Genomic DNA, 14,446 nt, shown 5'->3' with positions numbered 1-14,446 from the left:
AAATCTAATGAGAAGCAGAAGTCCTCTTAGCATTCCTTTCAGGGCTCAACAATTAGCCAGGGAGGTAAATCAGCGTCTCCCGTGAATCTAAACCACCTGTATTGATGCAAAAAAAAGGAGCCTGAGAAGTGGAAGGAAAAGACGACCGGTCCAGTAAGAGAAACAAAGCGCACCACCCGTATTGACCCAAGCGGACCGGGAGTCGTTTGCGAACTCATGAACAATAGACTCACCGTGTGCCATCGGCTTTCCAGCTGACTTTGTATGGATTCTGCTCCAGGAAGCGAAGGTTTTGTCTGTCCATGGACACGGGCTGAGCTCCAGGGAAACCAGACCTGCAACAACAATAAAAACCATCGTGAACGGAGTATCGCGTTCGGGTTTAATGACCATTACACAGATGATTTCATTATTGATAAAACTATCTCCTTTTAAAAACGGAGATAAACGAAAGCGAATATCGGCGTTCACCAGGTGGCCAGAAACTCATCTTAAAATCAATGATTATTATGATCCATTACCGCTGCGTATGTAGCGGTGAGCAAGTGCTGAGACGTGCGCCACATCTATTTAAAAAGGTACACCGATCAGGCATAACATTACGACCAGGTACATTCATATAAATGAATGTCAGGTCCAAAGGTTTCCCAGCAGAACATCACTTCTCCTGGCAGTGGTCATAATGTTGTGGCTATTCAAGGTACGTTCACGCTGTTGTAAACTGTTGCCAAGTGTCCAAAACGCTACAGCTTCTGGTTCTGGTATTTTAATACTGTATATTGTTGTAGAGGTTACACATAAGGTTATGGCAACAAAGGCCCAGACGGAAGAACTTTACAATCTTTTCTCTCCGGTTCCAATGAATTCTTCCTGCACGTGTTTGGCCCACGTGGTGTTTCCGAGGAAGGCAGAAAACACAGAGGCGTCAAAAAAATGAGGTGTTTAAGGAAGTGTTTGAAAAGCTGAACAAAGCTGGAGTCAACGTGGGAAAGGGGGTCTGTCTACGTTATCGTCTTCTGTTGAATGAAATCAGTTGGAAGAAGTTCCTCGTCTTCTTCTTTGGTTAATTTTCCAGCAGATTTGTCTTTGGCAGAGTCACTTTGTGCGTGTCCAAAAGGATTTCTATTCAAATTTTTAGATCCAAACACTTTAACGACCTCCAGATTTTTTTTTATTTATTTTTTTTTTAAATACCATGTATATTTGGATGTAATTATAAAAGTAGAAAGACTTACAGAAAGGCATGAGAAAAAATATGAATTTTAACAGCAGGTAGTGAAAACCTCAGCGTGCACCGTTCCCTCTGCTTTGACAAGACGCTGCGGTGGAGTCGACTCTGCATTTTCATTAAAAAAAAAAAAGAAAGAAAGCTGCAGCAGCACATTTCTCCAGAAAAGAAAAATTCTATTCCTGACTCTGCTGCCTGTCTGTCTGTCTAAAAGATCTCAGCTTTAGGACAAATGAGTCACTGCACACCTGAATCCAAGCACACATCCACACACAGTTTCCCAGAGGGGTAATGAGGAGGGCAGGAGGAGCCTCTTACTTGTCCCACTCGGCAAACTCCTGACACATCCTCTGGATCTCGCCCAGCTTGGGTTGCGTGGTGACCTGTGTGACGCCTTTGACCGAGGTTCCTTCGAGAAATACGGCACCCTGGAGGAATTAAAACAACAAAAAAATAAGAAAAACAGAAGATTGAACTCAGATTGAAAGATCCTTACACTCCTACACAAAGATGATTTCGACTTTCCCATACAGCTGCTGGTTTGCTTCGAGTGAATCCCTGTGCGTGGAGACTGATGGATACATTAAAGATCCCACTTTTTTTATCTGTAATCTCACTTTTTGAAACACTTCTCACCGAAAGAATACACCTCATAAAACCTGTTCCCCTAGCGTCAACTCCCAGGAGACTCGATTCCACCGCCTCCTTACTTCCTTTCTACCGTCGCGTCTGTGTTTTTTCCAATCTCACTTATTTCTCTTTTAACGTGACCTTTTCACCACCGTTCCTCGCAGATCAGTCACGGCAAGTGGTACGACGCGGTAATATATGCTTTAACCAGACCCTGAAACAGATGATGCCATGTCACACCATTAGTGAATATGTTTTGAGTGCGAGAGGCCACGGAGAAAGAAGAGAAAGCCCAGCCATGATGAAATAAATGTCATTCAGCTCTCATCTAGAAAGAAGAAGAAGAAGCATCAGACAGCAGGGTTTCCGCTTAACCAGATTACACACTTGTAATAAGGTCAGTCGAATCTTTGCAGGCGCCGATTTAAAAACGGACGACTGTACGGTATGGAAAATTATTTTTAATTCATACCCAAATATTAAACCACGGTGGAATATCGTGTTTCCCCCAGGAGATTAAAGCAATTAATAAAAGAATCGCACAATCCATATAAAAAATACTGAGTTATAACATAATACGATAAGCGCACACAGAACATATAGATATCCAAACAGATTTTAATTTTGGATGTGTCGTCTAAATAGTAAAAATAATAATAATAGCTAATATTAAATGTTTGGATGTAAATTTTGCACTTTAGGGTTAGAATATGATTTGTTTTTGTAAAACAGGTTAAGAAGCGTGTGCTTTTCGCCCAACCAATCAGAGAACATCCAGGAAACATTCTCAGGTCAAACGTCCCTGTTGAAGACCTGTGTCCTACAACATGTGCTGCACTCTAGGATTGAAATTCCCAGGTATTTCAAAGAGTGCCCCATGAAGGGTTAACAGACCCCCAGTCATGTGAGTTTCAGCCAGGCACCACCCACAAACGTTCCTTATAAAAGCCTAAACTCCCCACTAGTCGTTTAGAAACGAAGAAGCCACTTAGATGCTGGTGAAACTCCTCAAACAAGTCCTCAGAAGCAAATCATCCATTAATCCTGCGGTACTAAAAGGGCTCATAGAGCCTCGGAAAAATAAATAAGCGATAGAGTTCTGATGGCATCTTTCCATCTTCAATCATTTGCTGTGTTGCAATTGAATAAAATGGTTTCACGGTAAAAAAAAAAAACAACCACCTGATTAATCACCCGATTAATCTATGTATTAAATCCAAAATCAAAGAGAAACATTTCTACTTTCATACCAAAAGCTTCATTCAGGCTAATGATTTTCTCTTTAATACAGCCAACTGGCCGCCAACCAGTCTGACTGCGAGGCAGGATACTCCACAGCAGACAGTATTCCTTAATGACAGACAAGTGAACCGTCTCTTCTGGACCTCTCCGTCTAGATCTGTCTCCTGTATCATATTCTCAGCTATTAGCTGGATTCTGGTTCTCAGCAAGGTCCGTCCGCAATAACGGCTATAAATGGATGCCCTGTCGTAATCTGAACAAACGGCGCAAAGAACATATTTCCATTTACTTTCTAATATCAGAATACTTCAATTACGCTGGTAATGCTTGTAATGCCGTTGATTCCATTTTGAGCTTCAGCTTCATGTAACTGCCGCGAATTATTCTGAAGCATGGGCTCAATGTACACAGAAGAAAACCTAATTACGAGCAATTGGAGATGATTCACTGCTTCTAATTTCGCCAAACTGCACTGAAGACAGTGCGGCAGCTTTCCTCTAACAAAGATTACACCTCCGTCTGCAGCCGAGGAGATGGGGAGTGATCAGGTTTACAGGATATATGGTTAAAACTGAAAACGTGGCTTATCAACACCTATAGCTGCCAACACTAAAATATGTTGTGATGCTCTGATGTTTTGATGTTATGATAAAATGTTGTGTTGTATTTTGATTGTTTTTTTTTTTTTTTTTTTTTTTTAATTATACAGTAAGTGTTGTTTATGTATCTGTATTATATTGTACATGTATTGTATGCTTATTGCCTTTTTTACATCAAGGCCAGGGGACTACAGATGAAAACTAGCCTTCTGGCTAATTCTGGCTTTTTTAACCATGGGTAATCATGTGTTCTATGAAATTGCACTGTCCCTTTCTTAAATAAACAGTAATGGTTGAGCACGTGTCTCATGATTTGGAGTGGACGCCTCCCCGTAGACCGCACATGACGCTACATGACATGTGCATCATGTGGAGACGAAACAAACGCTCTCTCCACTTAACAGTCCATTTCCCGGAGCTCCCTGGAAGCCTCACCAGTTTTAGCTTCTCCTTCTTCCGTTTGCCGGGCGCTGACCCGGAGGAGCTGGGGCCCGACTCCTGGTTCACCGCGTTGCCGTCGTCGTCCGCCTCCCCGTCGTCGTCGTCGAAGCACCACTCGGGCAGCGCCGGGGCAGGGGGCGCGTCCTCCTCGTCGCCGTAGCGACGGAAAAGCTCTTTGAGGTAGTCTCCCTTGTAGATCCCCGGGGCCCGGGCCTGGGAAAAAGCGGCCACAGCTGCCTCGATGCTGATAAGAAGCAGAAAACACAGTGAGGGGGTATCTTTAACAAAAGCTTTACTTTTTGATTTGTTGGAGTTTAAGACTAGTTCTATGTTCACTTTATAAAACGGGGTTAAATATTCACGGACGGTGCTGGAATATTGATGATTTACCATTACCAGTAGGGGTACGTATTGGCATCGCATCGCTTCACGATACGATACGTATCACGATACTCGTGTCACGATACGATACATTGTTGCGATATTATGATATTGCGATATATTGCAACATTCTACATAGTTCACTGAGAAATTTAAAATAGACATTGTATATATGTACATCAGATGACAGTGATAACTCATTGGACAAACTCACTCAAAAAACAACATTAATCCAAATGATCCATTTCCAGTTTACTGCACTTGTACAGAAAAATTCATCGTGGAAGTGTGGCAGTTGTTCAAGATAAGCCCAAAACATGAATTTTTCTTTTAACATCGACATTAAGACTATCAAAATTGATATTGTGTGGGCAGAAAAAATATCGCAATATATTTTTCCCAGCCCTAATTACCAGAGCTAGGTATTAGTAAACTGATCCATTAGCGGATTTTATTCTAACCAACATGTGATGTTCTCAAACAGATGTTGCCTCTTGTCTTTATCTTTACATCCCAGTAAACTCGGCCGCCACTGGACGAGAGGCAGTGTGCACCCTGAACAGGTCTCCAGCCCATCACAGGGCTAACTCCTGTCCATCTCATACAAAATGAAGCAGGTTATGCAATGCTTGGTTTTGACACTGCAGAGGGGGGAAAAAAGGAAACTGAGCAACAAAATCCAGCAGAACATCTGGTCCTCAAGAGGAGGCTGAGGGAGTGCAAGCTGCCTGTCCTGGCTGGAAGTGTGGGATTGGAACGTTTTGTTTTGTCCCTTTTTGGGCTTTCCTCACCTTTAGTAGGAGCAAGGATGAATAAACTACAATTTAGAATGGATGAAATAGCCCTTAGAAATCACTCTTAAAAGAAAATGCCGTTGTTTTGTTTTTTTAAATATGGGGATTGAATTGCATTTGATTTATCTATTTATCTAAACACAGTTGGCACTCCTAACAAATCACCTACTTAATTTAGGCCTTTTGGACTCGTAACGTCCCATTTAAATTTCATTACGGGGCGGGTTTCTCAATGGCGCTCAGATGATGTGTGCGACTACGTCGCAGCCAAAACAATTTCACTGTTCTGTCAGATGTTTGCAGGGGCACAATCAGAGCAATTCAGAGTTCAGGCAGGCTTCCAGGTTCACACAGAGAAATATGTAGAGCACTTTATTGATGCCAGCCTTTTTGCAAAAAACAACAACAAAAAAAACTATTTAGGATTTACCCAAAGTAAACCGAATGCCAAGCTCATGCATTGTTCTTAAGTAATCAAAGTTGGCACACAGTTAAAAAAAATAAGAAGTTGCTAGGTTTTCCTGTTTTTTTTTTTTGAAAGAGAGGGTTGACAGGGTACAGGGCTCTGTCTGATTCAAAAAGCTACTGCTCTCCCATATATGACCCAGCGGAAAGTTAAAGGGTTAATAGTGGATAAATTGGGACAATTAACTATTGAGTGTAAGCTTCAGTACGTGCTTGTCGCCTAGAACATATTGCTCCATCTGGGTCCACCTGATGCTCAAGTTGCTGGCAGGAAAATTGGTGGAGAATCCCGTGTTTGCATCATGTGTCAATCAACTACACTTTCTTCACCACTGGTCATCAGCTCAGTGTTGAAACCGGTTCAGCTCGGTACCTACCACCTTTGTACGTGTTTCCATTGAAAGGCGAAGGAGCTGCAACTCTAAAATTCTCGTCACGTGAGACTTCATTTCGAGGAAAAAGGCTGGTCACATGACCCCCCATGTCATCTCAAGAGACGCCGACGATTCGGGAAACGTGTTTTCATTGCACTTTTGCGATCCACTTTTACGTCGATACATCTGAAAAACCACCTCATGAGAGCATAAAGATGTTTCAGCGATATCTGAGAGGCTTTTTCCCCCAAATATAGGCGTTTCCATTACCAGTATTTTATTGTGATATTTGGGTTTTTACGCATTTCTAGGCATAATGGAAACGCAGCAAGTGCCCCTTTAACTGCAGCCTTAGTCATAATCCACTTTACCAAGGCCATTCGCTGTCTGGCAACATCCATACAAAACTAAGCCAGCACTAATAATTTCATACTTAAATTATCTTGCAACACAACATACTGGGTGGCGCCAGTAAGTGCTCTCAGAATATTAATTACATAGGAAGTAGTGGGCGGTCAGAGGGGTTTCATCCACCCTTCGTGCTCACAGCTTCTTCTGGGGATTCTTCTTTCTCAGACTGCTGCCCTACCTCTGACTAAAGTTGCATCCTTGTCCCTCCCGCTCAGCCCTTTTCAATTATTTAGCCCATTTGTCCGTAGACTGAGGGAGTAACTTCTCGTGCCATCATGCAGCAACAAGCAGGAAGAAGACGGGGTTGGGTCGGAACACTCCAGGGGAGTGAAAGTGTAGAGTACTGACGCAATCCAAGGGACAGTGGGCGGGACCCAGTGGGCGTTGTATGGTTTGTGTTATCAAGTATTTAGAGGTCAGGCCTTACCTCCAGTCCATCTTCTCCACCAGGTATGCACATATCAGAAAGCCTGTTCGGTTGAAGCCATGCGTGCAGTGAACGCCTTTGGGAGAAACGGGAAAAAAACAATGATTTAATTTTCACATTCTTATTTGAGATGTGCAGAGGCTGCATCCATGTTTTTTTTTTTTTATTTATTTTTTATCCAGGGCATAAAGTCACACAACTCAAAGGGACTCTCAGACAGATCCCTCTTTCTCCTCAGAGGGGGGTCCCGCCTTTATACCCACATCTAAAACCTGTCTGACACCTGCCGTCGCGCACAAAGAACGGACCCAGAGATTGATGAAACGTTCAGGGAGGTAAAGAGTGAGTGAAAAGGGCACGGGCAAAACAAAAACACTGAAAATTCTGCTGTTTATTTTAAGGCAAAGAGGACTTTAAAGTGGAACCTGAAATGAAAACGCCTGAATGAAATGAACCTCCCGAAGATTTTTAGTCGTATTTCACAAAGACTGATTAAAAAAAAAAAGACTTTCACAGGCCAGCAAATGAACAGCAGTGTTCAAACTACACCAAATCAAACCATCCGACTCAGCCTATAGGAAATTGGCCCGCCAACGCCAACGCTAATGAATGTGAAATTAACCAACGAATCACATTTACCGGCCCAACTGTCTAATTTGGACATGTGCGCTGCAGAGACAACAAAGCCTAATGACCAGCTGGCTAAAGACAGGACACGGCCGAGTTGACATTCACACATTGTGCTCTGATGTCGGAGCAGTTTGGTTCACGAGCCCGGCAGCAGCTAGTGGTTTTCCAACGGGGCCCGGGCAGGACGAGGTGTAAGAGAGCACCCTGCTGCCAACAGCGTGAAACTGCAACATTAACATCCCTGTGCACCTGATAAGAACCCCCTGGGCTTCGTTTAGGCGGCAGAATGTTATGACAAACTATCTTCGTACGTAAGCTGCTTCAAAATATGATAATACCGTGTAAACAAACAGTAGATAGTCACGAGGGTCGGGCCGTGCTATTGTTAGTCCAACCATTGTGGATTAATTCGCAGAGGTTTGTTTGATACCCCTTAGGCGCTTTTCAGGCACAGCAAAAACAGCATTATTATTATTATAATTCTTTGTTGAATGTTATTCAATTACGGACTGACCCACTTAACAGTCGGCTGTAGCCTTGAGCTTGATTGTCAGATTCTTGTGGATCAAATATTTCTTGTTTCAAAAAAAAAATAAATAAAAATCTGCATTTACCTTTGAGATCTTAATTAACATGAAAATCTAATTTTACTGAATCACTGCAGACTAAAGGCGGCCTTTCTTCGAACAAACACGATAATAAAAAAAAAATAAAAAAAACACCTTCAGATCGTTCTTTATAAGCAATAAACTGTGAAGGCTGAGCAGCTGTCAGACACCATTTTAGAGTCTGAGGGCGTCAGATGAAGGACACTCGCAGCGTCTGCTCTCACGAATAGGTGGGGAGAACATATGCAAATGGCCAATATCGGTATAGTTCTCAAGCAGGGCTTCTGAATTGCTGTTGTTTTTCAGCACCAAGTGATTTAGTTAAAGCCCCGTTTGTGAAATACACAGGTTAATTATTCGCCTGATTAAATTTCCAAGGAGGCATATTATTAAATTGGAAAATAAAATGACAAAACTAAAAAAATCACGTGTTTCCCAGAAGTAACAACGGACCGATCAGCCACAACATTATAACCACTGACAGGAGTAAGCAAATAACATTGATCATCTTGTGACAATTCAATGTTCTGCTGGGAAACTTTTAGACCTGGCATTCATTCATGTGAATGTTACTTAGGCTGGTCTCTAAATGGGATGATCCACAGAGGCCCCTCCCCTCAACCTATAGGACCCAAAGGCCCCCCACTAACAACATCCTGTTGCCAGACGTCACAGTCCACCACAGAAGACCCCATGTCCATTCTCTGATGAGCCACAGCTGTTTTGGAGGCACGAGGGAGACCTACACAATATTGGGAATGTGGTCATAATGTTATGCTTGATCTGTGTATAGGCACACTGTACATGCAATAAGCTTCTGTCATCCAATGCATCAGCCTTGCTCTAATTTAATACACATACGCTCTTCCCAGATGAGTAGAAAAACAATTTCCATATCCAATAAACACGTCAGCACTCACCAACCGTCATATCATTCATGACGCAACTTTATTAACTTCATTTGTAATAGGGGTAAGGAGAGGTAGCAGAGCACAATAGGGTACAAAACAACACAAAAAGCTGCCCACATCTAATTTATTTAGCCTTTTGACGCCCTTTCATCTATAAATTGAGATCAGTGTTGTTTCTGATGTGAAACACAGAATAATTAAAAAACAAAGCTTCGACAAAGGCAGCAGCTCAGACGTTTAGTCAGACTCCAGCTGCTCCGTGGAGCCACTGGGTGACAGTTCACAACACAACTGGTTATAGTGCGAAGGGTGTAGAATATAAAACAAGCGTACTGAAGTGTGGATGTTTCTAAAGAAAGCATGTGACCCAACTCCAGCTTTCCCTCGTCTGCTTGTGGCGTAAGGCTGCCCTCTGCAGGACACGCAATGTAACTGAAATCTTTCACAGCGGGGAGCAGCGGTTCAGCCAGTGACACAAACACACTTAATGAACTGACCAGAACAGGCTGGCCGTGCCACTGGCCGCAGACTTTTGACTCGGTAATGGAGAGGAGGACACCGAACAAGCTGTTATCAATCATGGATAACCGGGACCACCCTCTCCATCCCCCATGTACTGGATAGACAACAGCACTTTCGTTGAAAGCCTCAGATAACTTCATTATCTAGTGGAACACTGTGGGACATCTTTCTTGCATCAAGCCATCAGTCTGTACAACTCCTCATTTGTGTGTGACAGATGACACTGGACTGAGTGTAACTGGCACATTTTGCACATGGTAGATGCAGATAATGTATGGCATGCTGAGTGCAGCGTTGACGTGTCCCAGTTAGGAATTAATAAAACATCCATCCCCACTAATGGGTCAGTTTACCGTCGCACTCAACGCGCAAATGTTACTTATCATTCAGCTTTGTCCCTTGTTTCTGAGATCTGCCTTTCAGCTTCAGTCTAATAGTTACCAGCGTATGTTTGTCAACGCTAGGCACAAACTGCGGCCTGCTGTGGATGTTGATATTCTACATAAATAATCACAATAGATGAGCATTCATCAAGGCAAGAACAAGCTTTTTAAAAAGAAATATAACGACGAGAAACGGCAGGATTCTACACAAGTACAAACAACACTGTTATGTGGACACAAGGTCAAATTTTTATCAAACATGATGTAGTTGTGCACACGGAGAGGGTATATATATAATTAAAAAAAAAAACATCAAAATGTTAACATCTAGACAGAACCACTGAAAATTAGTGAAATCGCTGCAGTAGCTATGCCAGGCCTTATGTGGCGCTGTAAGGTTACTCCCTGAAACTACAGAAGAAGACCTGGAGTATGCACGTAAATTCGCATGGCGAGTCTATGACAACATCATCTCCCAAATAGAGAAGAAAAAAAAAAAAAGCGGACAATTGAACGAAAACGCGGAAGCCGGTTTCGGGCTTTGAAAACTCCGGTTTCCGTTAAGACGGAAGGCCTAAAACGGTAAAATATTTTATCGTTTACAGTGAAACCCGGCTTCGTGTAAACCTAAGTTACATTAGACATTTAAAAACATGCAATTAAAAGGACGGAGTGTCACTCTGCTGAAATCGGATTGCCACAGTGTTGTTTACAGAAGCAGGTACTTAAAATTCTGCGTTTCTGAAGCGATGTTATGGCACTAAGCTTCACACTGAGAGGAATAAATGGGAAGCACAGTGAAAACGGCGGCGCGGCAAATCATAAAAATAAAAAAAGTAGATGCGTTACAGTCGAAGCTAAGCTGTTACGACAGACTGAGTAGATTATACACGGTGCAAACACATTCACAGCACCAGCTGCTTTTACACGCAAAGTCTGCTTTTAATCCATTCTCATAATCAGCTGTGAGCGGAGGTGATAATCACGGCATTTCGTGGGTTTCCGTCACACTGATACCATCTGACAAGGATAGCTTGTCTTGTTCCAAATGCTTAACTTTTCACTTGCAGATGAGCGGGAAAACACTTTCAATCTGCTGATCGCTACAAGTTCATATGAATACTTTAATGCTAAGCTCAGAAACGCTCTTTACTGAATTCTCACATCTCTGTCACGGTGTTTAAAGTAAATTCTCTGGAAGAGTCCGTTTAGTCCAGGGTATGTTTCCATCGCGGGGATAAGGAAGTAATCATTTCCAAATATTTCATCTAAGGTGCCTATGAAAAGCATTTAATCAACATCCAGGAATGACTGGGTTCTGCAATTATGACCAAGGCTGCATCAACTAAATATTGACTTGAAGGGGAAAACGTGTGCAGTCACTTATTTGACATTGTATATTTTAATTAATTAAAATTCCCTTGTACATGTCTGCCTTCAGTTTGCCAGTAAATAACTTTTTGGGGTAATGCTATTGATCATGATTCAATTTATGGAAGTGATAAAGGGGGAAAACATCCAAAGGGGTGAATCCTATTTATAGACAACATACTGGTCTTACTAGCAAAAGACAAACAAAAAACAAATTTTGTTAAAATGGTACAGGCAGGTAAATGAAAAACCCAAATGACCACCAGCGAATAAATAATCATGCAGCATTTACCGATCAGTTCTGTAGGATTCTTGTCTATGAAGTGATCACAGAGCCTGATGAACATCGCTGTCATATCTTTTGAAGGGCACTCCCCGTGACTGAAACGAACAGAATGACATTAGCTTTCAATGCGCACGGCACCCATTCCAGCGGCTTAGTTTGTGAGTCCAAATTTACGCCTACCCTTTACACTGAAGCTTCACATATTTGATCCCTTCTTTTTCAATGTCCCCGTGCTCGTAAAAGCGAGTGGTGTTCGTCAAATCCACAAGCAGACCCATTTTCACCTGAAGCAAAAGAGAAAAACACATTGAGATGCTGTTTGTTTTTTTTAAACGTCAGTTCACTTCCTGGTCAGTGTTCAGGGGTTACTCACTTTTAGGCTTTTTAAGAAGTTGGACAGCATGCTGGGGTGAAACCTGTTCTCCTCCGCGACTTGGTCGTCGTATCTGGGACCCAACATCGTTTTCATCGGCAGGAATTTTGCTGCGAGAAAAAAAAAAAACATAAGAAACCTCGTAGTAAAGCGACGCAGTCTGAGTGGATTCACCCATCCTCCAGTCGAGGACAATAAAATGTAAACACGAACAGTTAACGCAATTACAACATCTGCAATTTTATAACAAATCAAATACAAATATCTTATTCATCAATGATGTTGTAGTCAAATAAATAAAATAAGTTTTATCAGTACTACAAACCAAGAGATGAGTACACGCTGTGTTTATGATAAATTAAGCATAACACAGGACACTGTGTGTTTGTTGGCACTTTTATGTTGGTTAATGGCCAATAAAACTCTGCACTAAAAATAATAATTATCTACTTCCTCTCATTTTTTTTTCTCACGGCTGGCCCTAAAATACTGAAGATAATACAGCTATTTTCTACTAAGTGGCAAAAATGGATTTCAAAGGGCTAAAAAATTGAGCACCCGTCTAGACTCTGGAAAAAACTGGCATTATGGGATCCCAGTAAACAGATTTCTAGAGCACACAGCTCCGTGGTCTCCATCGCTCCATGCTGCAGCCCCGGTTTGTTTTGACACGTGATGCTTCGACTGCACAGCCAGACAACTCATTAGTTCTCTCTCAACGCCACGCTTTATAACTAATGTGAATCTCAGGCCACAAAATAAGCTTTACATCGCTTTCAATCAGTATTTAATAAACCTAAATGCCAAAAAAAAAAAGGCAAGCATGACTTGCCAAAGACCTGGCAGCTTTGACAGGCTGTTAGCCACAGGTGCAACGTCAGCTGCACAAGGCGCGCAGGAAAAACGCAACAAACTTCAGTTTAAAAAATAAAGCAGATGAAGTTGGCCTTCACACAAATTGTTGACGTACATGCGAAGTACAGACGTTTCAGTTTAATAAAGTCGCTGCCGACTTCATTCATTCTTTCATTCATTCATTCATTGTTTCATTTAAACAAACTCTCGGGATTAACATGTATGCTAAGCTAGCCATTTTTGGTTGACTAAAAACGAGCCAGTGTGCTCAATTCTTCTCTATTTTATAAGAATTTCTATATCCTAATATATTAATGTATAGGGTACATAAACATGTTTAGGAGAGACAGTAGATAGAATTACACACTGGTCGTGCTACAAACATAGGAGTTTCAGCAACACACGCAGCAAGCTAATAGCAATAGCACAGTGTAACTTAAACTGGTAAATCCAACCAAAAGTGAAAATGCTATGTTGATGTTGTTCGTTTCCACACACCTGCCACAGGTTGCCCTCTTCTGGGACAATTGCGCCATCGAGGAGGGGGTCCCGTGTGTGACATGTTGAGGAGAGGTTGGCAATAACAGAGATCGTGTGTCACAAGCTAGCCTGCGGATCCTAGATACGACCCCCTCTCACACGCCACGTTTCCCGGGTGGTCGTTCACCCAAGCACCGCGGACTCGAGGCCCTTTAGCTCCTAGTTCAGGAGAATCATCCAACCTGTTTACGCCCGATCAACCTTCTGATGGGCCGGCGGGCGCTTCCATGAAGCATATGTTGTAATAACACAGGGAAGATCAATAATTGAAGAAGTGATGCCGTTTGTCTTCCTTAAATCCAGATTGTGTAGCATAAGCTCAGTAGTCACCAAGCGAGCTAGCATGGGCTAGCCTTCTTCTCGTTGTTAATAGCTGTAGATTAGTCAACATCCCGGGTCATGCTGCCCCTGCAGGCATGTAGGAGAAAGGGCATAACACCTCAACACATCATGCAGAGTCTTTTCAGTCTTGTAGTATTTGTACAAAAATGCCAGAATATTACTGAGGTGTGTCCCTTTTGTGAATCTGAAGATGAATCTTACGTATACAATTTGTAAACTACTCCATGGTGACTGCATTTGGACGAGTTTTCTGACTATATTATACTGTGTATAATCTGCACTGTGACGGTGATTTGCAGCCTAGTTGTACTGTACGTATCTTATGTTATAGATTTTCCTTATTAACATATATTACTTTTGAAATGAGTGGGAAAATGTTTTCAATCTGCTGATTGCTACAAGTAGATAGGACGCATAGATATACAGTATCCACTAGATGCCGCATTCAGGCTTGTCAGACACATCAACGCGTGAACAGGGGTGGTGGATCTGACCGACTGAATTGCCAGACTTTTGTGCCACTTATGGATGTTCCCGTGTAAGAAACACCAAGCAACGGGGAATACCATTTCACAAATGAGAAGATGTTTTATGTTATTTAACTGTTATGAACGTGTTGAATTTGATGTACCT

General features: G+C 42.1%; 1 protein-coding gene across 1 annotated transcript in view; it reads right to left on the bottom strand.

The window, feature by feature from the left end:
* The window catches only part of rngtt (RNA guanylyltransferase and 5'-phosphatase), an 89,696-nt gene extending 75,852 nt beyond the window's left edge, over positions 1-13,844 (bottom strand). Inside the window, exons 1-8 of the mRNA XM_047573691.1 lie at positions 13,430-13,844; positions 12,077-12,186; positions 11,884-11,987; positions 11,710-11,798; positions 6,993-7,068; positions 4,135-4,384; positions 1,547-1,656; positions 234-335 (exon numbers count right to left, since the gene is read on the bottom strand). Coding sequence (XP_047429647.1) covers positions 234-335; positions 1,547-1,656; positions 4,135-4,384; positions 6,993-7,068; positions 11,710-11,798; positions 11,884-11,987; positions 12,077-12,186; positions 13,430-13,493 — 905 coding nt within the window. The 5' untranslated portion in view covers positions 13,494-13,844. The remainder of the gene's footprint in view (positions 1-233; positions 336-1,546; positions 1,657-4,134; positions 4,385-6,992; positions 7,069-11,709; positions 11,799-11,883; positions 11,988-12,076; positions 12,187-13,429) is intronic.
* Positions 13,845-14,446: the final 602 nt, after the last annotated feature.

Source organism: Mugil cephalus, chromosome 21, assembly GCF_022458985.1.
Source record: "Mugil cephalus isolate CIBA_MC_2020 chromosome 21, CIBA_Mcephalus_1.1, whole genome shotgun sequence".
NCBI classification, from domain to species: domain Eukaryota; kingdom Metazoa; phylum Chordata; class Actinopteri; order Mugiliformes; family Mugilidae; genus Mugil; species Mugil cephalus.
The sequence above is the reverse complement of the archived record's forward strand: the minus strand, read 5'-3'. Positions and strand labels throughout refer to the sequence as shown.